This window comes from Spermophilus citellus, assembly GCF_964194105.1.
Source record: "Spermophilus citellus genome assembly, chromosome: 14".
Lineage (NCBI taxonomy): Eukaryota > Metazoa > Chordata > Mammalia > Rodentia > Sciuridae > Spermophilus > Spermophilus citellus.
This window is the reverse complement of record NC_138194.1, coordinates 628,545-652,440: the sequence shown is the minus strand read 5'-3', so window position 1 is coordinate 652,440 and position 23,896 is coordinate 628,545. Positions and strand designations below refer to the sequence as shown.

The 23,896-nt window shown below is 42.0% G+C and overlaps 1 protein-coding gene across 1 annotated transcript in view; it reads left to right on the top strand.

Moving 5' to 3' along the window:
- Positions 1–5,885: 5,885 nt before the first annotated feature.
- Positions 5,886–23,896, top strand: part of LOC308633192 (insulin-like growth factor 1 receptor) — a gene marked incomplete at its 3' end in the record, with an annotated part of 53,038 nt that continues 35,027 nt past the window's right edge. The window contains exon 1 of the mRNA XM_081265734.1: positions 5,886–6,148. Within this exon, the coding sequence (XP_081121860.1) occupies positions 6,055–6,148 (94 nt within the window). The 5' untranslated portion in view covers positions 5,886–6,054. The remainder of the gene's footprint in view (positions 6,149–23,896) is intronic.

The following is a 23,896-nucleotide window of genomic DNA, read 5'->3' as shown; positions in this document are numbered from 1 at the left end:
ATCCCAAGTGTGCCTGTCACTCCTAGCCCTGGCCTAGGGTTTCCAGGAACTTATCTTATTGATGTGTCACTGAATATGATTCTGGAAGTAGGCATAGAAAGACATTCTCCTGCCCATCTCTGTGCAAATATTCTCTAGGACCTCCACACTGCTTTCAAAGTATCATTGAAGAATGTAGCATTTATGCCTTGTGATCTGGCTATTGGTGTAAAACTAAAATAGAAAATCTTCTCAAGTTGAGCATAAACAGATCTCAGTGAGATTGAGACTCCTATTGCTGTGGCTCTGTGGGGACTGGAACCAACCAGAGTATTTTTCTTATATTTCCTGCCCCTATATATTGTCTCTGTAGAGACAATGTTGTGCTTTCCATAGCTAAAGTCCCTTGCAGAGAACCTCTGGCAGAGAAATTTACAAAAGTATATTCATCTGTAGAGATAGCTGTGGGAATGGATATTGGAATTGATCATCTCTACTAACTCACATGACAGCAAAAATATGGGAAGCAATGTGCTCACCTTTTTTAGAGCAGCTGCAAAATTTCTGAATTACATAATGCCCTCTTTAAATTTTTAAATTCAGTATAATTAACCACAATGATGTGTACCTACATTAATTGTACAGTTTGATGTTTTTGGTAAATACACATACTAACATAGCAAAACTACAATTGAAAGAGCATTGCTATCACCCTAGAAAGTTCTTTGTGCCTCTTCCTAGTTATCTAAAACTTCTTCCTCCCCACCTTCCAAGGGCCACCGTGGCTCTGATTTATTTTTCATAGGTCAGTTTGCCTGTTCTTGAATTTTATATGAATGGATTAATACAGTAATACTTCTTAACACATGACTTACAATTTTGCTTTTGAGACCTATCCACATAATGCATGATTTAGAAGTTTGTGCATTTTTATTGATAGGAACTACTGCATTGAATGGATATGTCATAAGTTGTTTATACAATCCTCTTTTAATGTACAAATCGGTTGTTTCCTGCTTTTTGATATTATGAATAAAGTGGTTATCAACATTCCATACAGGTATTTTTGTGAATGTGTTTTCATTTCTTTTAGGTAAATAGCTAGGAGTAGAATTGCTGGATCCTATGTTAGGTGTATATTCAACCTTATAGGAAACTGCCAGTTTATATAATACACTCTTAATTAATAAACTTGATTACCATATGAAATGAATTCTTTTTGTCTTTATGATTTGCTATGATTTTCAATTGTATCAATATGCTATGGGTACACATTCTTCTGAAAAATATTTTTAAAGATAAGATTATATTACTTTAGTGGGTTTTTTTTAATGCTTCTAAATTGTTTATACAACTTGGAATCTGGAAGACTCATTGGAAAACCTGAATGATGATCTTGTTCATGAATCTCTTGCATATTTTTATTATCTTCTTTAATGTTTAATACATACCAAATACATATGTTACTTATAAAGCATAATTACAAAATGGAAGTTTGTAAATCCAACACTCAATCCAATAATGAACATATTTCCAAGAACTTTGCATGTGCCTAGGGCGCTCTCTCTGCTCCAATGGAATTAATATCCTTTATTAATCCTCTTGCTAAAACAAAAGCAAAACAAAACATTTTATCATGCATTTAATTTTCTTGTTGTAAAAAAAAAGTGCAGTAATTTTTTAGTCTTCCTTGCTTTTAAGAGTTTTATGGAAATGGTGTCATGCTGTGGGTGGTTTTTCTGAACTTGTGTGTTTTTACTTGATATTGTATTTCAAAGATCTACTCATGTTTCCTTTGTTTGTACTTTATTCACTTTTGCTACTGAATAACATTCCTTTCTGGGAATATATCACAACATACTGTATTACTTGTAACACTTGTCAATTGTTGTTTGTGCTGTTTCTCATCTTTTCCCTTAATATATATTACAACTTTGGAGAGTCTGGTACATTCAGCAGAATAATTTGAGCTAAACCTGTAACTGCATAAATAATTTTTTAAAAATGAAAACAAGCTATCAGCTTGTGCTCCAAAAGAAAGAGAATCTACAGGATACCTGAGGCAAGTGGTGTACAAATGTGTGTGTGTGTGTGTGTGTGTGTGTGTGTGGCAGAGAGAGAGAGAGAGAGAGAGAGAGAGAGAGAGAGAGAGAGATGGATATTCATTGTCAGGGTGGTTGTGAAGAATAATTGGAGTCTTCACATAGTAATTGGATATTTGTCTATATGATTTCATTCCCAAGATTTTTTTTGGGGGGGGGCAGGGGAGAAAGTTTGATTGGATAGGCAAAACAATTGCAAAGAAATAAAATCATTTTTCTTTTTTTTGGTCAATGTGATCAAGTTAGAGCCTAAAGGCAATTTACATTTTGTTTTCTTCCCCTAAATAGTAAGCTATATAATAAGTACTTCATTGTCTAAATTTATTAGTAATATTGACTTCCTACTACTTTAGGAAAACACATTTTAAAAACTCACAAATGAAAAATCATTTTTGTAAATGATTTTGTAAATATTTTGTAAATTTTTTTTATAAATAAGACATAAAGTCTTATTTAACACCTACAAAGGACTGTATGCATATCTCTTTATTCTACATATCTTCTTATGTTCTTGGGAAAAATAAATGAGCATTTTCATTACTAACACTAAAAATGTATTGTGTAGTATTTTAAAACTTTATGTTGCCCTAACCTTCTAAAAACCATTACCAAACTTTTGTCTTATTGCAAATGTCTTTAAAAAGTCTGAACACCAAATATAATGAAAATATAATGTTGATATTCCTTTGCACTTAAAGTATTCTGCTGAAAGTACTAGAGTGGATCTGTAGGCATTGAGATCAATCTCATGGAGGGTATGCTCTGAAGACATATTTAAAATTTAGTAGGCTGAATTTTAATTATTCATGTGTATTGCCTAATTTTTAAATGATGAATGCTAAAACTGAGATTTTAATACATTTCTTTGTTAATGTCCAAGCACATGTAAATCTGGAATATGTTATTTAAAAATTAAGCCGAATTTTAGTTAAACAAAACAAAAATCCCACATGCATAACTCGCTTAAGTAAAAAACAAAACAAACAAACAAACACAACAAACACAAGGTTTATTTCTTTCTATACAACGGACTCACTGAATTGAGCTAAAAATTTTTAAGGGGAAAACTGGTCTAGAAAATAAATACAGAAGAAAAATGATAGCTTTTGATCTATTTTCTAGCTCTTACTTTAAAAGATGATTTATGAATGATGGGCTATATAGTGTGATGCGGAAAACTTTTACAATTCGAGAGTATTAAAAAAAAAAAAAAAACAACCACCGTTCTTTCCTATAGAATAGGTCCCTTCTACCAGACAGTGTGATTGTTTATAAGACACTTTTACCCCATCTAGATATCAACGACTCTCTTGTTTGCCATTTTCTTCTTCTTCTTCTTTCAATTGATTATTGACATCGATTAGCCCGAGTCATGAAACCCACCACATTCAGGGCGATACGTGGTCCAGTCACTATTTTTAAAAGTCCATGTATTTCAAACTCCTCTTTCCAGCCATCGCTGGGCTATTTCCTCCTTTTGAGGACCTGACCTCCGCAGCAGCATTTATTCATTAGATGGCAGTCCTGGGGAAATCTTTCTTTGGGGAAACATCTCCACTGGCACTTTCGGGAAAAACTACTGAGGAGACTTGGGTTGGCGCTAGTTTCTAGCCACTTACGTATCAAACGAAGCAAGAGGACGTGCGGGGAGGGGAGGAGAGGCAGGTGCGGGTGGGTTTCCGCAGTGGTCACCGATCCCAGGTGCTTGCCGCATGTTCCTAGGTTGTGACCCGACCCTGAAGAAGCGTCCCGGTACGGGTCCCGGCGCCCCCCCCCCCATCCCTTTCTCTGGGGCCCCTCAGACACGCCCCTCAGCTCCCAGGCCCCGCAGCCCAGCACAGTGCACGCGCCCCAGCCGCTCTCCGCAGCCGCCCACGTGGTGGAGCCCTGAGCCGCGCGAGGCCTCAGAGAGCGCACTGGGCGGGCGGGCGGGTCGGGGAGGCTACGCCAGCACTACCCAGCAAGAGTCGGCCCCCAGCCCGGGCCCCCACATTTCCTTCCCCGGAGGGAGGGAGGCGACACTCCACGGGCCAGCCCTCCCCGGCGGCTGCCGCGCCCTCTGGCGGCCGCCGTGGGGACGCGCCTTGGGCATGCGGGACCGCCTGTCTGGGCCCCCCTTCCCGGGCTCGGGGCCCGCGGCGGGCTCTCACCCCTAGCGCCCCAGAGCCCAGCCACGAGGACCCGGCCCTTCCCCTACAGCTCCTCGTGAGACCCTGGAACTCCGGACACCCCGGTTGCGATGCTGCAGGCATCGAGCCTTGCGTGAAAAGTGCCAGCCATAGTAGCCTGGGGGTCCCCTTTTTCCCAGGTGTGCCCTTCCTGCCACATTCGGGCTTTCCAACACGCTGCGAAAAAATGCCGCATGCACGCACTTATTTATTTATTTAGCAACAGCTACAAGAAACAATGAAGCTTTTCAAGAACCGGGGAAACGCGCTTTCCAGCTCCGCTGTTGTTGTTTTCAATGAACCTCTCCGGGCTCCTCACTCCCCGCCCACCCGGCCCCCTCCTCTCCCCTGCCTTCTCCGCCGCGGAACCCGGACCGGCGCCGGGGGCATTGTTTTTGGAGTCCTGCGGGAGGGGAGGGTGCGTGCGGGGAGGGCGCGTGCGGGGTGGCCGGCGCAGTGCGGGTGGGGGCGGGAGCCTGTGGGGGCGCGCGCGCGTGTCTGTATGTGCGCGCCTATGCCGGCGCGGGCGGGGTTGTGGGGGCGGTGTCTCACAGCCTCGCGCCCCACGCCCGGGCTCCGATCCGATCCGCACGTCCCTGGAATCCCGGACTCCGGCTCTTGGAATGTGCCGGCCTGGGCCCGGCCCTCGGCGCGCCTCGGCTGCGGCTGTGGCCGCTTGAGTGTGCGCGCGGGCACGTGTGCGCGGCCCCGGGAGCACGCGCGCGAGCCCCCAGTGTGTGGCAGCGGCGGCGGCAGCGGCGCGGCGAGGCTGAGGCTCTTGTTTACCAGCATTAACTTCACTGAGCGGAAAAAAAAAAAAGAAAAAACCCAAGGAGGAGCGAACGCACCAGGCGAACTCGAGAGAGGAGAGCAGGGGAGAGGGACGCTGCCAGCGAGCCTGTTCCCGGCGCGCCCGCGGCCGGCGCTCGCAGACCCTCGGCCCGGCTCCCTGGACCCCCCTCCCGCACCCTCCACGTCCCTCCCGCGTGAGGGGACCTCCACGGCGCGCAGCGCGCCTCAGCTTTGACCTTCAGCGAGCCGGAGCCCCAGCGCACGGAGTCTGCGGCGGCGGGCGGGGGCCGGCGCGGGGCGGGCGGCGGCGGGGAGCCTGGGCGGCGCGGCGGGAGTGCTGAGCGCGGCGCGGCCGGCCCGCCGCTTTGTGTGTGTCCTGGATTTAGGAAGGAGCTCGCGGTGGCGGCGGCGGCGGCGGCGGCGCTGAGGGAGGAGGCGGCAGTGAGCGAGCCCGGAGGAGGAGGGGGAGCCGCTCATTCATTTTTACTCCGCATTTCTGTCCCTCCCCGGCCTCGCCCGCGACCTAGACTTCGGGGCAGTCTTGTGAACTGCGTCGCGCTTTCCCAGCGCGGAGGCTGGGGCGTCCGGCAGCCTCCCTCTCAGTCTGGGGGTCGGGTTTGTTTGTCCTCGCCAAGACGGATTTTGGCTTTGCCCCTTTTCTTAGCAGTTTTACCCGTCTTTTGCCTCTCTGGGTTTGAAAATGGAGGCCGACGACGCCGACATCCCGCCCCGGCGCGCCTTGGGTTCCCGACTCAGCCGAGCCTTGGGCCGCTGCTGCCGGCGCTGAGGGGCCGGCGCTGAGGGGCCGCCCCGCGCCGCCGCCCGCCCTGTCAGCGCTGTCCGCTGGGCCCCCGGGCCGGCGCCGCCTTCGAAGTATTGTTTCCTTCACCTTTTTTTTTTTTTTTTTTTTTTGGAGGTGGGGCGAAGACTGAGTTGGAGACTTTCTTCTTTTCTTTTTCTTTTCCTTTTTTTTTTTTTTTGAGAAAAGGGGAATTTCGTCCCAAATAAAAAGAATGAAGTCTGGCTCCGGAGGAGGGTCCCCGACCTCGCTGTGGGGGCTCCTGTTCCTCTCCGCGGCGCTCTCGCTCTGGCCGACGAGTGGAGAAAGTGAGTATGTGCCCGCGGCCACTTCGGGAACTTTTCCTCTGAGGGGCTGCGCCCTGTATGCGAAACCGGAGTTGCCACCGTCGCAGCTGTCGGGCCCCCGGGCTCGGGAGCGGCGGGGCGGGGCGCGGAGGGGGCTCTGCCGGAAGGCCCGAGCGGACTTGGGGCCCGAGCTTCTTGGTTTGGAGCCCCGCGGGCCCGAGCTCAGCGCATCCCGCGCGGGAAGGGCTCGGGGCTTTCTCTTTCGTGGTCCTGAGAGCCTTGTCCCGCGGCCTGGTGGGTGGGCAGTGTTCAGTCCCTGGCGGCTTAGTGGCCGGGCTAGGACCTGGGACCTGGTAGCGAAGTTGGCACCGGGCGGACCCGCAGCCCCCGGGCCCATTCCACTCTCACTTCGCCCCTCCCTAATGCGCGGGCCGCTCGGCACACACCGCTGACCCCAGCGTGGCACACAGACAGTGCTGACAGTACCCTTGGTTGTGCTGTGCGTCGCTGCTGGAGCAGATAGGGTGCGTGGTGGTGGGGATCGGGGAGCCGCTCGTTCTCCGTTCTCCGGGTGCCAGTTGTCCTCGAGGGAAAAGTACCCGGCAGAGAGTCCCCGCAGCCCCAGGACACGTTTCCAAATATCCCGGGGAGGCCTCCAGTAGCACAACTTGCTTTGCTCCTCCAGGCACCTTGGGTTCCTGGTCTTTGCCATCATTTTAGAGGATTCGGCTTGTGTGTGTGTGTGTGTGTGTGTGTATTGGGGGGGGGGTTCCCTCATCCTGGTCCGTCCCTAGGAAAGTGTGTGGTCGGGAACTTCATCACCCAGGCTTTTCGGGGGCGTGCGACCGAATCCCTAGTTCAGAGGGTTCAGGGGCTGTTTCAGTTTTTTACCTAGCTTGTGGATGCCTTTTTTTCCTCCCTAAAGGTCTGGGGGATGGCAGGGTAGCGTCCACGTGTGCGTTAGTGGATGAGTGGTCGGAGCCGACGGGCATTCACACACGTGCTCGCAACGCGGAGTGTAGCTACGGCCACACGGGGACGTCTAGATGCCTGGCCATGAAAAGAGGTGTCGTGCGCTGTCGTGTAGGGAGCTCCAGGATCTTCGGCGGCGGGGGGAGGGTGTTTTGTTTTGCGAGCGCAAAGCCCTGGCCTTGGTTTTGTTGTGGCCAGAGTTTTGTTGCATTGCCAACCCCCCGCCCCACACTTCCTTTGTACGTAGTTAATAAGCAATATTGCCCCATACTAGCTATCTCTTGCAATCTGATAGCTTTTGTTTTGGTGGTGTCGGTAGGGGTAGGTAGGCAAGTGCCGGGACATAGAGAATGAGAACTCCCCATGGTATGTGGCGGCAGGAAAAGGAGGGGGTTTTGTTCTACAAAAATAAATAAATAAATAAAGTATGGCGTACTCTTGGTACATTTGAGATGGTAGGGTAACTTGAACACGACTGAAAGTTTAAATGCAGTTGCAGAACTGGGGCTGGGAAGGGTGAGGGCGTGTTGGTGAGTAATAGTTGCCGAAGTATGCAGGTGGTGCCTACTAAGTTTGAAAAATCGCGACTGAGCCTTGAGGAACGAGGGGGAGAAACAGGCAGCGGGGGCTGTGTGGCTCCATCACAGGGAAAAATCAGAAAGGGTGTTTTAATAAACAAATCCTTAAACGTCTTGTAAGAAATGAGTCCACGATGGAGGAAGAGTAGATCTTTGCAGAATTAGCTGTGTTTACTGCATAGAGTTAGACAGCTGGGGGATGGGACTTCCACAAATCTGGGCTCCTCTGGTCTTTGTTTTTTCTGAACTTTTATCATACTGGATTGGGCGAAAGGCTTCCAACTCCCTTCTACTGGGGTGGGCGGGGGGGGCCTTCTATTCATGCGTTTAATGGTGTTTGGGGGGGCACAAAAGAAGGTTTCTAGCCTTTAAAAGCTAAATAAATATAATTCAGAAGACATGGGAGAGCTAATACATTTTATTATGACATACTGTTGAAATATGTAGTTTTATTATTTAATATGAATTCTGAAATTCAAAGTAGCAGTGGATGGCCTTTCTCCTCCCAGACAGGATGCAGGCCATCTTAAAATAGGATGTCTTGTTATTTGGAGCATTCTTCTGAAGATTCTTTGTAAAAGGTGCCTTCTTAAGAACATAAGAGGGGAAAGTGTGTGTTTATGTATGTTTTTAATCCCACCTCACCCAGACTCTTCCCAAGGATTCTTTTAAAATGGTAATTCCTTAAATCCTGATAGATGGCCAGAAGGCACCCCAAATTCTGATTATGTTTTGCTGAAGTCCTGAGTCAGTACCTTCCCCTCCCTCCTCTCTGTAGCTTTGAGGATTTAATCTTGTATGTATGAACATTCCTTTAGTTTTTAGTCTGAAAGGTGCTAGACCACTTAAAAGAAAGCAAGTGAGTTTTTTTCCGGAGAGGAGTAGTAGATTGGGGTGTTGTTGGTTCACTTGCAGGTATTGTGTTGACATATTTAGGGATTAGTGACTTCTTTTTTGATAGCGACAGCAGTGTGGCATTTTTAACTTAAAAGATGTAGAAGTCATATGGACATGCTTGCTTTGTGTAACTCTACTTGAGCAGATCTTTGAAATAAAGGAGGTTTGGAAGTTACAAGTGACAGCCAAATAATCTCATGGCTGTTCTCTTTTTTAAAATCAACAGGCTTTTTTTTTTAAATTTATAGTGGCCATCTCTTAAACAGATTTAGTCATCTTTTTGCCCCAGGCATATATTCTATTGTCAGAGAAATATAGGTATGTGAATTGTTGGTGTTTAAAATAGTGTTTTATTATCTACCAGAAGGAGAATCCAGAATAAGAAGTTTCCAAAGTAGCAAATAGCAAATTATAGTTTAGCATCTCTAGAGGAAAATAGCAAGCAAACAGTATTTTGTGGAGGGGTAGTGTGGGGATCAAATGTAAAAGGCCATATGTTTGATTTGTCAAAAGGATTGGAAAATTTCAACATTAAGAAATAAAGTTGAATAGATGAACCTTAAAAACATTACAAAAAGTGAAAGAAGTCAGTTATAGAAGATGACAGCTTGTGTGATTCCATTTGTATGAAATGTCCAGAATAAGCAAATCCATAGAGATAGAAAATAGTGGTTGCCAGGGGCTGAGGGAAGACAGCATGAGGAGTGACTGCTAATGGATATAGGGTTTCTTTTTGGGGGTAATAAAAATGTTTTAAACTTCCTTGGTTGTGATGGTTGCACAATTCTTTATACAAATCACTGTTAAAATGTACATTTTAAATTAGTGACTCTTATGGTATGTGAATTGTATCTCAGTAAACTTTGTTTTTAAAAGTATTATGCTAAGGTTGAAAATGATGTATTGTGCTACCTCAGACATAAAAATTAGATTAAAATTATTGAATAAATTTGTCTTTCAGTTTGGTGCCTCCTTTTTTTTTTTGATGAGTTTTTCAGATCTTGAATTACAACAATACAACAAACTGATAATAGAAGCTGTAGCAGCAGAGATTCACTGTCATAGGAAGGAGAGAGAGACAAGCAGGGAAAAATGAATCTTGGGCATACACAGCTTGAGTTAAGGCTTGAGTAGAGGAATTAACAAACACACATATGCTAGTGAAAGTTAGAATTTTTTGATAGGAAAACCCTCGACTACATCTGAAATGATGTTGGTCTTTTCAAGATAGTTTAGGAACCTAGTCTGGATGGCTGTTTGCATTTCCAATTTTATTGTGTAAGTTTTCCAACAAAGAAATAATGTGCTGTTTTAAGATGGTAAAGAATTTCCACTCTTTTTTGATATGCCATGCTAACCACAAGTGTTAGTAAATAAAGACTGTTCATTTTAATACAGTGGTTTTTTTTTCTTTTTTGCTAATTTTATATCTTAAATAGCTCTCGGATCTGAGCAGGAGGAGGAATCTTTGTAGATTACAGTAATTTCAGGCATTTAGTTATTTTTATTAAAAATATTAAAATTTATTACAGAAAAAATATTTAAAAATATGGTCAGGACTTAAAAATCTGTTATTCCTTAATATTGTTATTTCTTTATCCAGATTTACCTTGACCTTTCAATAGAAGATCCAGAAGAATAGTTGTTTACATTGGGTTTTGGTCTTTGTCTAAGGCTTAGTTTACTAATAAAAATGTTTCCTGCCCCTCCTATTGATGCAAGGTCAGAGCAGTAATGAAAAACAAATATATCATTTTCACTTGTTGCCTTAGCCCTCCACCCCCCACCCCAGTGTTGCCCTCAAGGGATTGTTGTTTCCTTTTTAATGTGTTTTCATTTGCTTTTTAAGAATGTGCTGTGAAAAGTAACTGAATCTAGGCAGCACTTAGTGGGCACCTACTATATGAAAGCTGACTTTGTGCTAGGCAGTACATGAGCCTACAAAGACAGAGAACTGTGTTTTGTTCTTGGGTATTTTATATATAAACTTATATGAAAGAAAGTTACTTGAAAATTCAGATTTTTTTTTCAGACTCAGGACAGAATACAATTTTCATATAGAGAGTGAGTAGCATTTTAAAGACCCTTTAAAGACCTTTCTCTAGGCTTAAGACCTGATATACAGCAATGCTGATGGTCTTGTGTATAGCCAGTGCTACGCTATCTTTGCCTTATTAATATTTTCTCTTATATTGAAATGTCACTGTAGGCCATGATGTACAGGCATCTGCCCATCTTAACCAACAGCATTGCCTTTTTAATAACACTGGTTATGACTGTTGTGATTTAAAATGTGCAGTGTTGTTACCTTTTGCCAGAATATTGGGAGTCACAGTTGTGTACCTGAATGCTGCCTGGCATGTTTTGAGTTGTAAGAAAGATGGGACTTATTTTGAATTTTTCTTGGATTTGTACATTGCATAGTTAGCTTTCTGATAATCATTGGGAAATGTTCATAATTCAGGCCTTTTTATATATAATTTTTTAAATAACTGTTTTTTTAAGTGTGAGGAACTAAGAATAAGTTTGAGATGGCAATTAAATCCTGAAAGTTTTTTTTTTTTAATTTAATCATAATGCATACAAGACATGTTTTTCTCTGGGTTGTGACTTTGTTTTTTTTTTCAAAATTCATTTAAAACTCAACCCTAGTTCATAGAAGAGGTATTTGTGCCTGAAGAACAGCTTGCTTTGAACTGCTTTTCTTAGCCAATTTATGACAGGTGCTGTCTGAGCCCAAGAGATGAAGTCTTTTCAATTGTACTAAATATACAATAGTTGCATACTTGGTAGAGATACAGTTTCTTGATTTCTCTGGGATGTTCTGAAGGAAAATTTTGAACACTTTAAAGACAACAAAGTGCATAATGAATGATGAACTCTGAGTCCTCTTGGAAAATGGTGTTTGGCATCAGATTAGCAAGAGGAAGTTTTCCAGTTCCTTGTAAAGATGTGATTTGGCTTAAACTAATGGGCATGGGGGTGGGGGTAACAGTTCCAGTGTTTGTGGACATTGAGACCTGTCAATATTTGGGAAGCATAACTAATTTCCAGTATTTGTAAAGATTAAAACTTTGAAATATATACATAGCCCTTCATCCCATCACCCCTGCCACCCTCCCTCTCATTTGCTCTGAGGAAAGGACATATGTTTGATATATAAAATGGTTAGTAAACAGGATTTTAAAAAACATGTTAGGTTATTTAATCAACAGATGCACATTCCCTCCGCGTGATGAAGTTTGTTTCTTTTGTTAAGTTGTTTTGGTTTTATTTGACTGAAAATATTAACAGTATATTTGATTTTGAGACTTTTGGACTTTTGAAGACTAAATAGTTGTAATAGTTTCAACTTAGGTTTTAAAGTCCCAGATACTGTTTTTGGTGATTTCCCTCCTTTTGTTTTTTTACTTAAGCCAATTTCACTTTCATCTTATTAAATTGACTAATTTTGAAATCTTAAGGAAGATTGATATTTCTTTACTTGAATTGAAAAATAAGATCCTCCTTCTATCCCTTTTTTCTTTAAATACAAGTTGAATACTCATTTTACTCAATTCTTTTAAGTTTATAATTTTTGTCTGATAATATATTTTACCATGAAGTTTTTGTTGTTGTTGTTTGTACCAGGGATTGAACTCGGGGGCACTCAATCACTGAGCCACATCCCTAGCCCTATTTTGTATTTTATGTAGAGACAGGGTCTCACTGAGTTGCTTAGAGCCTCACTAAGTTGATAAGGCTGGCTTTGAACTCACGATCCTCCTACCTCAGACTCCCTTGCTGCTGGGATTACAGGTGTGCACCACCATGCCCTGCTTTTACCATGAGATTGTAAAGGTATATACCAAGACATATAAATTACCGCTGTGTTTATTTAAAGGACTAAAGAAAAAACTAGTAAGCAAGGCTTTAATTTTTCTTTTTCATGTCCTGAATTTTTAAACTTATAAATAGCTACTCAGATTTTACTGACACACAACAGGGTAGCTTCTTTTATCATAAGGAACAAATACCTATAATTGCAATAACTTTTTACAGTGTATTGTGCTGTTATTTATTTTATGAGTTCCCTTAACTTAGTTACTGCTGTGATGACTAGTGTGTAAGCTGTTGGGGGATGTGTCCATGGAGCTCACCCACTGTCCTGTGGCTGTTGGCTGATGGTCTTGAAGCTCACACTTTCTTATTTGGTATAGCAGAGTGGCTAACTACAGAAGGAAAATGCATACACCGAATCATATATTGCAGAGAGAGCTACAACTACTTTACATTACTCATGTTGTCACAGTCTAGAAGACATTTTTAGTGAAAGCATTCATGTTTTAAAAACTTTAGAACATAATCTATTCTTATTCCAGAAAGCTCTTGATGTGTGTGTGTGTTGGGGGAGAGTTTTAATCTTTATTCTCTTATCTCAGTTATTATTCTGTTAGCTTCCTTACTATTGTAGGCCATTAGTATAGTAAGAATTTTATAATAAAAATAACATTTGTTCAGAATTGTGTGGTCTCTCCACCCAGCTATCTAATTTGTGACAGTTTGAAATAAATACATTGTTGTTGGGGTTTTATATACTTTATTTGGTCAGTTTCTTTTTAACATGTCACTAGTTTTCTTTAAATTGGCTGTGTTGTCAGTTTTAAAAGCATACTACTTTTTAAATTGTTCTACATTGGAGAATAAATATATTTTGACAGTCTTAAAGCATAAATATTTTATAGAGTAGATCTTTAAGATTTTCCCAAGATATTTTAAATATTTACTTTCAGCTTGTCCTCTTCTGTAAAATAGAGTCAGTAGCTTGTATAAAATTATCATTCGGAATGTGTTTGAGTAAGTAAATGAGACATTACCAATTTGAATCAGGTGAATTTTAATTAATAGCACTTTAAGGCACAGAAATCTGATGATAATTAGGGAGCAATAAGTTGATGTATCTTAGTGACCCATGACCCATTTGACTGGATAAGTCTGCAAATAATTTTCTAAGTCATTAGCTATTTATTGTCTTTAGATCATAAAAAGCTTTATCAGTTGTATCCTTGTTTATCTGTATCATCTTGTATTTATTCTCTCTACCTGAATTTTCCAAGTCTTATGACTTGGAGGAAAACAGAGAACAGATGGATACAGAGGGAGACCAGCAGCAGAGGAAGATAGTTCTGGAGTCTGATTTCTATGGATAATGGGTCAATGGCATATGTTAGGTGACAACATGGTATAGTTTAATCACAGGAAATTCTTTTGTCAGAGTAGCCTTTCTTAGTTGGGTTCTGAATTCTCAGTTTTCTTTCTAATATGTACCTAACTAAGGTTTTCACAAGAAAGGTTGGCCAGAGATGGAATTTCTAGTTAAATTTCAGTTCTGCAGCCAGTCTTTTTGGGGAGAGACCAGTTAATTGAATGTTTCCTTTCGACCTCACTGAGTCACTTGAAATCACTCAAGATTTACCCCTGTTTCTGGCTCCACCCTGGTCCAGTCCAGACCTGCATCTCTACTCTCAGAGAGAGAGAGAGAGAGAGAGAGAGAGAGAGTACTTGCTCAGTTGGTCTCTGAACTAGCTCTGACTCCTGTGCCATCCCTTTGGCTTGATGGAGTTTTGCTTCTCAGAATGTGCCTTTTGTGGAGCTTCCTTGTGGTCCAAGAATCAAGTCTGAGACTCCCTCAAATTGGACTGTAATAGTTCATTAATGAGATTTTGCTATAGGGTAAGTTCCCTGTCCAACCCAATGCTTGGGCTTTAGTGTGGTGGTGCATGAGGCAAGCTATACCTATCTGCAAGGTTTTTGTTCCTCCTGTTTCCATGGCCTGGAGTGTTTTTTCTCCTCCTCCTCCTCCTCCTCCTCCTCCTCCTCCTCCTCCTCCTCCTCTTCCCCTTCCTCCCCCTCCTCACCCCATACTGAATAGCAGAAAGTGCTAGTCATGAGCATAGGAAGGTCACTTGGTTCAAGATTCTCCTTAGATGCCAGTTTTTTTCTTTGGTTCCAAAGAAGTTATTTAATTTTTTGGAGACTTAAATATATGGTAAGTGTTTCTCTTTTTCTCACTAAATGGCAAAATAAAAGTATTTTCTAATAGAAAAAGTCAGAAAAATTGGAGCAGGGAAATATAATTTTAAAAAATTAAAATCTCTTTTAAGTTTCAGGTAGATCTGTAAAACAGGGACAAGACTGTGACTGTCTGAAGGTAGCATTTTGGATCAGTGAATTCCTTTCCTCCCCGATGTCTGAGATGCCATCCTTTGCTTTCTAATTAATTTTCCTTCATGAAGCTTTTCACGGTTTCCCTAACTTTTGTGGATCTGGCTTTTCTTTACTCCTTTTGAGTTCATAACCATTGCTGTGCTGGTTAACAATGGTTTGTTTTGTCTTGTACCATGGTTGTCCATGTTTTACAAGGACAGAGGAGCCAAGTGGCTGGTTTGAATCTTAAGTTCCTCAACAGCTAAATTCTATGGTGAATTATTTTGTCTTCATGTGCCTTAGTCTCCTCATCTGTGAAATGATAATTTTACTAGGAGTAATAATTTTACATTTGTTCTTAAAAATTAGCTGAATTAATACCCATGTCAAGTGCTTAGAACAGAGCCTGGCAACTGTTAATTAGTCCCTATTACTTCAGCCGCATCAGTCTTATGGGTGTGTTGTCCTTGAACAGAGATGTTCTTTGGATATTGCCAAAAATACAGGATACAATTGATGTTTTACTGCCTCAATTGGTATAGAGCTTGGCACATAATAGTTCCTTATTAAGATTAATTTTGCTTGTTAAGCAGTTGTGTCATTTTACTTTTTCTCAGTAAATAGTGGCCAGTCCCTACAGATCACTTATATTTCAGAGATCTGTTTTTATACATTTTCCCTTAATCATTTCTCTTGCCAATTTCTGCCAGTGCTAGAGAGGTGTGCAGTGTACACTTTGCCCACCTCACCAATGCATAGGCGCCATCTAGTGGCAGTATGGGAAATTCAGCCTCTTCCATAACTGAATCCATAGCATCCCGAGGGTGACGATAGCCATTCCCCACAACTTCCCTAGATTTTCCTTTCTGGCATGATTCCTGAGAACTGATAGCAAGAAAATATGGATACTGTAGGCTTCTGTAGAAATCACTTGGGTATAATTTTGGGTTAAGGTTGCTCAACTATGTTAGGAAGCAACTCAGTGAGAGAATTAGGATCTTCAGAAATCATGTAAACAGGTATACTGTAAACTCTTGGGCAGTTCTTTGACCTGACACCTTTGTGTCCTTTAAAATTAGAATTTTAAAATATTTTTATAGGATTTTCGTAAGCCAAAAGTTCTGAAGTATTTCTTTTGAGATTAGGGATTTAAGAAAACAAAACAAAGCCATAGGACTGGGAGTATAGAGCACTTGGGTAGCACGCACAATAAGACCCTGGGTTTGATCCTCAGTTCTGGGGTGGGGGGGAGGTCACAAACAAACAAATCCTTCAAGACCCCAAAACACTAGTGATTCATTTTGAAAAATACAGCCAGGTTTACTTTCCATTGCTTTATTGAAATATGTAGTCATATTTTAATTATTGTTCTTATGTGTGTCCCTTTGAGCTATTTTATGTAGTTAAGATATTTATCAGCCATAAATACTAATAGTAAGTAGAAAATACTCCCATTACTGATGTTAGGCCCTATGTTGGCTGTACTTTGTTAGATATTTTTCTGCATTTGTTCTCATTGATAATTTCAGAATTTATGCTTTCTCACTTCTTTAATGAGACTACATATAGTACATAATGGTTTTAGATCAGTTTCCCCATGATTGCCTTTTCTTATTTTTAATTTAGAAATCACTTCTTTGACTTTTTGAGAGATAATTTCAGCTTGCCTTCCTTTAAGATATTCTGAACAATTACTGTGGCTGTTTTTAAAGCAGGTTTTGAATAGTGCCAGAAATAAGGACACACTTGATATTTGATTGTCCTGTTTTGACATTGGGCCTGGCACACAGTAAGTCCTCCATTAATGTGTGTTCTATAATATTTATTTTGCTAAGGTGCTTAACAAGTGTATATGAATTAATGGGTTTGCCTAGGCTGGTGGAAGCCCCTCTGCTTGGAATGACCATACTACTGGGTTGTCCTTTGAGACAAACTCACTTTAAGAACTAGTTAACAATTTCACTCTTTTTGGCAACTTTGATTTTGTGTGCAGGATGGTCGCTCTGACTTCTTGCTCTTATGATATACCAGGCCTCTCACAGGGCTTCTTAGACTGTTTTCTCCCTCTGTAGAGCTGGTGACTGGTGCCTTGGTTATTATTGAATCCCTGGACATGGCTTAGCTTTTGACACATAAAGAAGCTCAAGCAGATAGAGAGGGAAGATGGGAGGGGAGGGGAGGAGAGGGGGGATAGTAGGGGTTAGGAAAGGTAGCAGAATACAACAGACACTAATATGGCATTATGTAAAAATGTGAATATGTAACAGATGTGATTCTGCAATCTATATTTGGGGTGAAAATGGGAGTTCAAAACACAATTTGAGTCTAATGTATGAAAGATGATATATCATGAGCTATGTAATGCTTTAAATAATCAATAAAAAATTAAAAAAAAATAAAAAAAAAAGAAGCTCAAGCAATGGAGGAATTCTAAAAGGAACCCATCCCCCTCTCAATTCACTTTGACACACTGTATATATAACAAATGTCTTTTCATCTTGTCATTGTAGTTATATTTACTGAAACATTTTACCATACCAGCTACAAATACACGAAACTTGGAAGCAATAAAATGATCTTTAAAATAATTTTTTTCCATAGGGATTTTGCAACTAGAGGTGAAAAAACAACAACAAAAAAATGAGATGTGGAAAAAGTATTTTCCACTCTAACTTGTATAAAGGTGACCTCATCCCTGTGGATGGAGACCATGTTCTATAAGTTCCCTATGGATAAGATTGAATGAATAATTCATCACCAATTCTTGTTTTTTTAAAAAAAATATTTTTAGTTTTAGGTGGACATAATAACTTTATTTGTTTATTTTATTTTATTTTATTTTTTTATGTGGTGCTAAGGATCAAATCCAGTGCCTCACATGTGCCTCACATGTGGTAGAATCCCAGTCCTACCAATTCTTGTTTTTGGTATGCCTTCAACTCTCATGAAGCTTGGTGCCTGATTGAAGGTGGGCACTTTTAGGCTGAACTTCAATGTGTCTGTCTCTGGACTGGTTTGATGCAGAGGGCCAGGGTGGAGAGAGAGGTCTGGTGGATATCACACCCTCTGCAGCTGCTGACTGCTTTCCCACTCTCTCTTGAATGACAAGGTGGGCTCTTTCAGCCATTCTTCCAGACTTTAAATCCCAAGACACAATGCAGGTTTAGTTGGAATCTGGATAGAAGTTTGCTTCTGCTTCTGGCATTGTTTTCTTAGTGAGGCCAATAAACTTTTGCCTTAAATCCTGAGAAGGACTTTAGAATGTCTTGAGGGTCTCTTGTTACTTGTGCCTCTCCTTCTTCTCTGGTACTGCTGTGGCATAGCCATAGGTCAAGGTTTTAGATAGTCTTGTCTTGGAGCTGTTGGAGGGGTTGAAGCCTTCTCCCTGTTCCCATCTTTGGCAGAACAAAGTTTTCTTGTCTGAGATAGAGGACTCTCAAACTTAATTAACACTTAGGAAATTATTGTTAAAGGCTTGATACTCCTGAGGAGACTGGTAAGGTAAGATATTTCTTGTAGAAAATGTAAACAATCATTTGAACCTGGTATGTTAATTTCAAATGCAGATTATAAAAAGTGACTTGTAAAATTATTCTGTGAATGTTGGAACTAGGCAGATGTGAACTCACCTGGAAGAGCTAGTGCTACCTTGCCTCTCTCTCAAAAAGCTGTGTCTCCTTGAACAGTTTACTGTCTTTCTTTCTCAGATGCAGAGAACATGTTGGAAAGGTAGTTGTAGACCTTAGGTGTCCATCTGTAATTTGGAATAATACCATGGGAATTAGTAATAATGTGTCTGAAAATGCTCAGCAGACTAGCACAGAGAAAGCATCCAACAAATGGATACTTTTATTGTTCTCTTCCCCTCATTGCCATGGTGGCCCTGTGGGCTGTCTCTGGGTCTCTAGTCCACTTATCTCCTGCCAGCACTAGAGCATTGCCACTACTTAGGATGTGTCTTCTTTTTCATATCCATGGTGAGGGTTTGAACCAAGAAAGTCTGAGTCTTAGGACAGCCTTTGGAACCACTAACTGGTTTGCCCTCTCTGAAAAGTAGTCTTTACCTTGAGTAGCTGGCTGAAATGAGTAGTGGAAAGGGGACTTGATGACATCCAGGGTCTCTGCTCCATTGGTGAACACTTGGAAAGAATGCTTGATTTATTTTTCCCTCCCACCCCAAGGAGCTTACTGTCTAGTTGGGAAAAGTCAAATGCATCTTGAGCATTCTGAATCCAAAATTCAAAATGCTCCCAAATCTGAAACTTTGTAAGCATCAAGTCAGTGTCTTATCAGTGATGGAAATTTCTGAGAATTTTGGATTTTCAGATAAGGGATGACTGACCTGTAAAGTGTATGTAAATGTTCCCAAATCTGAGAAACTCTGAAAGCAGAAACATTTCTGGTCCCAGGAATTTTGGATAGTGGTGAATAGCAACAGGCAATATATGTTTAGTGCTAAATTATGGGATGTTGACTTAAGAATTTGAAGTGTGTGGGCTTTGGAAGGTGGGCTTGTGAAGCTGTTAAATAAATATCTTAAGGAAGCTTTAGGAATGATGTCTGACTTTAATGTGCTTCAAGCATCTGTCTCTTAAGCTCTCGGGAAACCTCATCTCATGAGGGGGAAGGACTGTGTGGGACATGGGTAGCAGCCTGCCCCAATAGAGTGGAGAGTGGGTGTCAGATCCAAATATGTCAGGGGAAGGAACTTGACTGAAGGGTCAAGAATGGTGAGCTTTGAAACTGTTGGAATATTGTGGTGACCCAGGGAGCATCCTAGGGAGGGTGCTCTGGCCCCTTGATAGAGTCAGTATAGTGTGAACCAGTGATGTGTAGAAAGGGGGGTAATGAGTATGGGGCCAGGGAGGATGTATTTATTATCTCTAGATCTGAGACAAGGGAAGCAGTAACCATTGGACTCCTTGACCTGGCTCTGGGGTTGAAGGGGGTGACCTATAAGGCAAAGTTCCTGTTGGGGAGGGGGGGATGAGTTTATGGAGGAGCTGGTAAAAGGACCAGAGGCTGGGACCTAACTGAGAAGAGATCAGGTCTGTAGATGGAGAGACAGAATCCATGGCCCTGGGATTGACTGGAAGAAGCATCACAGAACAGGCCCTTGAGGAGGTGCCTAGTGCCTTTGGGGTACAGAATGGGGAGAATTCAGGGGAGCAAACCTCTAGTGAGGCTTGATTCAGATAGCCAAGCTTTCTGGAGACTGCAGTATTCACCTTTGTAGAGAACTGGACTTCAGAGAAGTGGAGGAGTTCTTTCCTCTGTTAGTGGCACCATGGGTACCAGTAGGGTCAAGGGCCAGGATTAAAACCTGTGGGAGTAATATATATTCTCCAAACTTGCCTCCCTTCCTCAAAAAAGTAAAAGTTGGGGGAGTGGTGAAATTTTTTGAGGTGAGCTCTTTGCTGTTCATATGCTAGGGGCACTGCTTTCTAACTTTCAAAGGAAATCTGGGCCAGAAAAAAACCTTTGCTTCCTTCTGAGCTGGGGCAGATGGGCCCAGTGATGGCCTTGGGCTGAATCATTGCAGTGGCCTTGGGGTCCTTATGACTGGGACCTGGAGACAGAGCTTGTTACCCTGTGGTGCTGGCCAACCTGGGAGGATGATTTCCAGCCTTTGTACAAGCAGAGAGGAATGATTTGTTTAAAAGGAGATGCCAACTTTACATCCTGGTCTGGGCTTTCCTACTGGTGCTTTTTAACTGGTATTGATTTATGTTTTAAAATGAATTGGGCACATTGTAATTCTTGATGCTCAGCTACTAGCAGCCTGTTCTGCAACTGTTACTGTTTGTTTCACTCACAAGTAACATTGAAGAACACAGTGATGTAAGAGGCTTGGTGGGAGGGTGATATTATCTGGTCAGTGGACTTTTGTATTACTTCCTACTATAGGGCATTCCGAATTTTAAATCATTTTTTTTTCACTTGTTATTAGATAGGCTCTGTTTACCCTAGTTGGAAAGTAGGCTTCTGCCTGGCCCCATTCCTCTTTGAGCTTAGAATTAGAGCTCAGAGCCAGTCACTTAGAAGCCTGGGGATCAGCAGAGCCTGGGAAGGTTTTCTCCCTCATTGCCTCACTGTTCTCATGTGTAAAATGGAAGGTAACAATTGTGCCCTGGGTCAAAGGACTATTAGTAGTTCTTCCTTAATGATTGCCTTAAGTCCCTTGAACTTAGTGCCTGTCACAGACACTAGGAGTTAGACGATATTGTTAAAGATAGAGGAGATACACCTTTGAAGTTATTTAGTTCCTTAAGAAAGAGAGAAAAATAGTACTTTCCTGGCTGTGTATGGAGTGAGACGTTCTGCTCTTAGCTACCCTTGCTGTTTCTGACTGTAGAATTAAGATGATATGAGTTTTGTTTTACATAAAAAGTTGCACCAATGCTCTGTGAGGGAATAGAAACATCTCTCTCCCTTCCTCCTCCTGATACTACTCCTGCCTCTGGGGAGGAGATTGAAGCATCCTCCTCTGGGAGATGGATTATTCGGATTCCAAGAGCCCTCTTAAGAAGGCCAGTGTGTCCTGTCCAAAGAGTTAAATGACAGAAATGAATCATTTACATATTGTGTGAGCTGTGCAGTCCTGTCTTGTCCTTTACTCTTTACCTTCTTCAGGGATAGGAAATAGTTGAGGGTCATGTGGTTTCTGGGCAAGAGCATGTCAAGGGCATGGGGAGAAGAAGCGTGGGGCTTATGTTTCCAACTAAAATTTGGGACACAAGATCTGAAAAGCAGAAATCTAGGTGTCCATTAACTAATTATAATCATTTAAATTGAGAGTGGGGAATACTGAGATACTGTGGCCCTTGTAAATTGAGGGCTACCCTCAATTTGAGGGATGAAAGTCCCCAGAGACTGGGGTCCTGGGGGTGGGGGTTGGGAAGCCAGTCCCAGATATGTTGCCTGGATTAGTAAATGCTTGCAAGAGATCCTTGCTCCAGGATGATGAGCAGGAGCCAGACTTTTGTTCTGCTTCCTGGGTTACACAGGGTCCCTGCCTCCCAGGACCTATACTGAAGCATTATCTTCCTTAGGCAGTTGGTAGGTGGGCTTGTGTGGCTTGCTTGGGAGCCATTACCCATGGTGGTGATTCCAGGGGAAATGTGTTGTGAGCCTGGACCATTTACTGAATCATCTTAATTCCTAGTGAGTAATGTTACCATTTACTTTTTTTCTTTTTTAAATATTTATTTATTTGTAGATGAACGCATAGTATCTTTATATATTTTTATGTGGTGCTAAGGATTAAACCTAGTGCCTCAAACATACAAGGCATGCACTTTACCACTAAGCTACAGGCCCAGCCCCTATTACCATTTACTTTTTGAGATCAAAGATCTTTTCGGAGGAAAAGTTATTCCTTTGGTTTAAAATTTATTTCTTGAGGTCAGTAACCACATGAGAAGATGGGGGAATATCATTGGTCATTGGTGAAATGCAAGTCAAATCCACAAATAGTAATGCTTCACAACCATTAATATGACCATTGTTAAAAAACCATGTAATAGCTATAGGGCAGGATGTAGGGAAATTGGAACCCTGTGCGTTGTTGGTGGTATAGGCACTGGAACATGGGATGGGGGTTCCTCAAAAAAATAAATATAGAATTACCATGGGATCCAGCAATTCCACTTCTGGGTATATGAATGAAAAGTAAAACTAGCAACACAAGCAGATATTTGTGTCACCATGTTCCTGGCATTTAATGATGACTTTTAATAGCCCAAAGGTAGAAACAATCTGAAAGTCCATGGATGTACTATTCCGCCTTTAAAAGAAGGGAAATCCTATCACATGCTAAAATGTGGATAAACTTTAAAGACATTATGCTAAGTGATGTCAGTCACAAAATACTGTAGAATTCCACTTATATGATGTGTCTGAGGAGGTCAGGTTTACAGAGAAAATACAATGGAAGTTTTCAGGGAAAGAGGGTGGGGGAATGGGGAGTTGTTTAATGGGTACAGAGTTTTAATTGGGAAATGATATCTGAATGTGGATGGTAGTGGTGGTTGCATGCAGTGTGAATGTGCTTAATGTCACAGAACTATATGCTTAAAAGTGGTTGGAATGTTAAATTTTATGTTATGTATATTCTACCACATTTTTTTATAAAAGAAAACCCTTTTTTTAAAATATTTTTTCTAGTTGTTGATGGACTTGTATTTATTTATATGTGGTGCTGAGAATTGAACCCAGTGCCTCATACATGCTAGGCAAGTGCTCTCCACTGAGCTACAATCCCAGCCCCCAAACCCTTATTTCTTGATAGATGTGTCTGTGAACATATGTTTTGTAGGTTAGTGAGGAAACATTCTGGAAGACCAGTCCCTGCCTGTGGAGGCCACACCAAAGGGGCAGGTGCTGTGTCAGAGGTACCATGGCATCTCAGTAGGGCTGTATGAGGCCTGGAGGCCTTAGGGGTGGAGCATTTTTGAGCTGAGGGTTACAAGAGTTGGATCTTCTGTCCAAAATAAGAGACGGTATTATAGACACTGTTTTTCTTTCAAGGAAGACAAGTCCAGAGTCAAACTCTCGTGCCATTGTAGTCACAGATGAAATTTATTGCTAATCAGCCATGTGATGTGTAATTGCTTTTTCATTTCTCATTTTTCCAGAAGAGAGATTTGTTTAGATATTTGGTTCCCTCCCTGATAATACTGGAAGTTTTTCATTTGTTCTGACAGCTCAATTTCTTTATTGCAAACTGATTCCTCCATCACATAGGGAGTCCTGAAAGGAAGGGGTTGATTACCATAGGCAAGAATATGAGCATCTGAAAGTAGAAACGTGTCAGAGGTTTCGCTTTGTAGGTGAGGAACCTGAAGGTCCTTTAAGGCATTCATTGCTTGAGGTCATGGGACATGTGCCATATCTCAAAGGCCAGAATTGACTCAACACCATCCCAGTATATATTCTGGGGCCAGCCCTTGGTATGCAACTGTCATCCTCTAGTTTAACAAGACACCAGTACTCAGGCCTCTACCTGCTGGATTCCAAACAAGACCAAGAGGTAGCTGAGTCTGTCTGGCTGTGAGAGGAGCTTTCTTCATTCTGCCCCCATAGCGGTTCTTTTTGGTCTAAGACCTATGGGACAAAGCTGGCTGCTGGTGGCAGA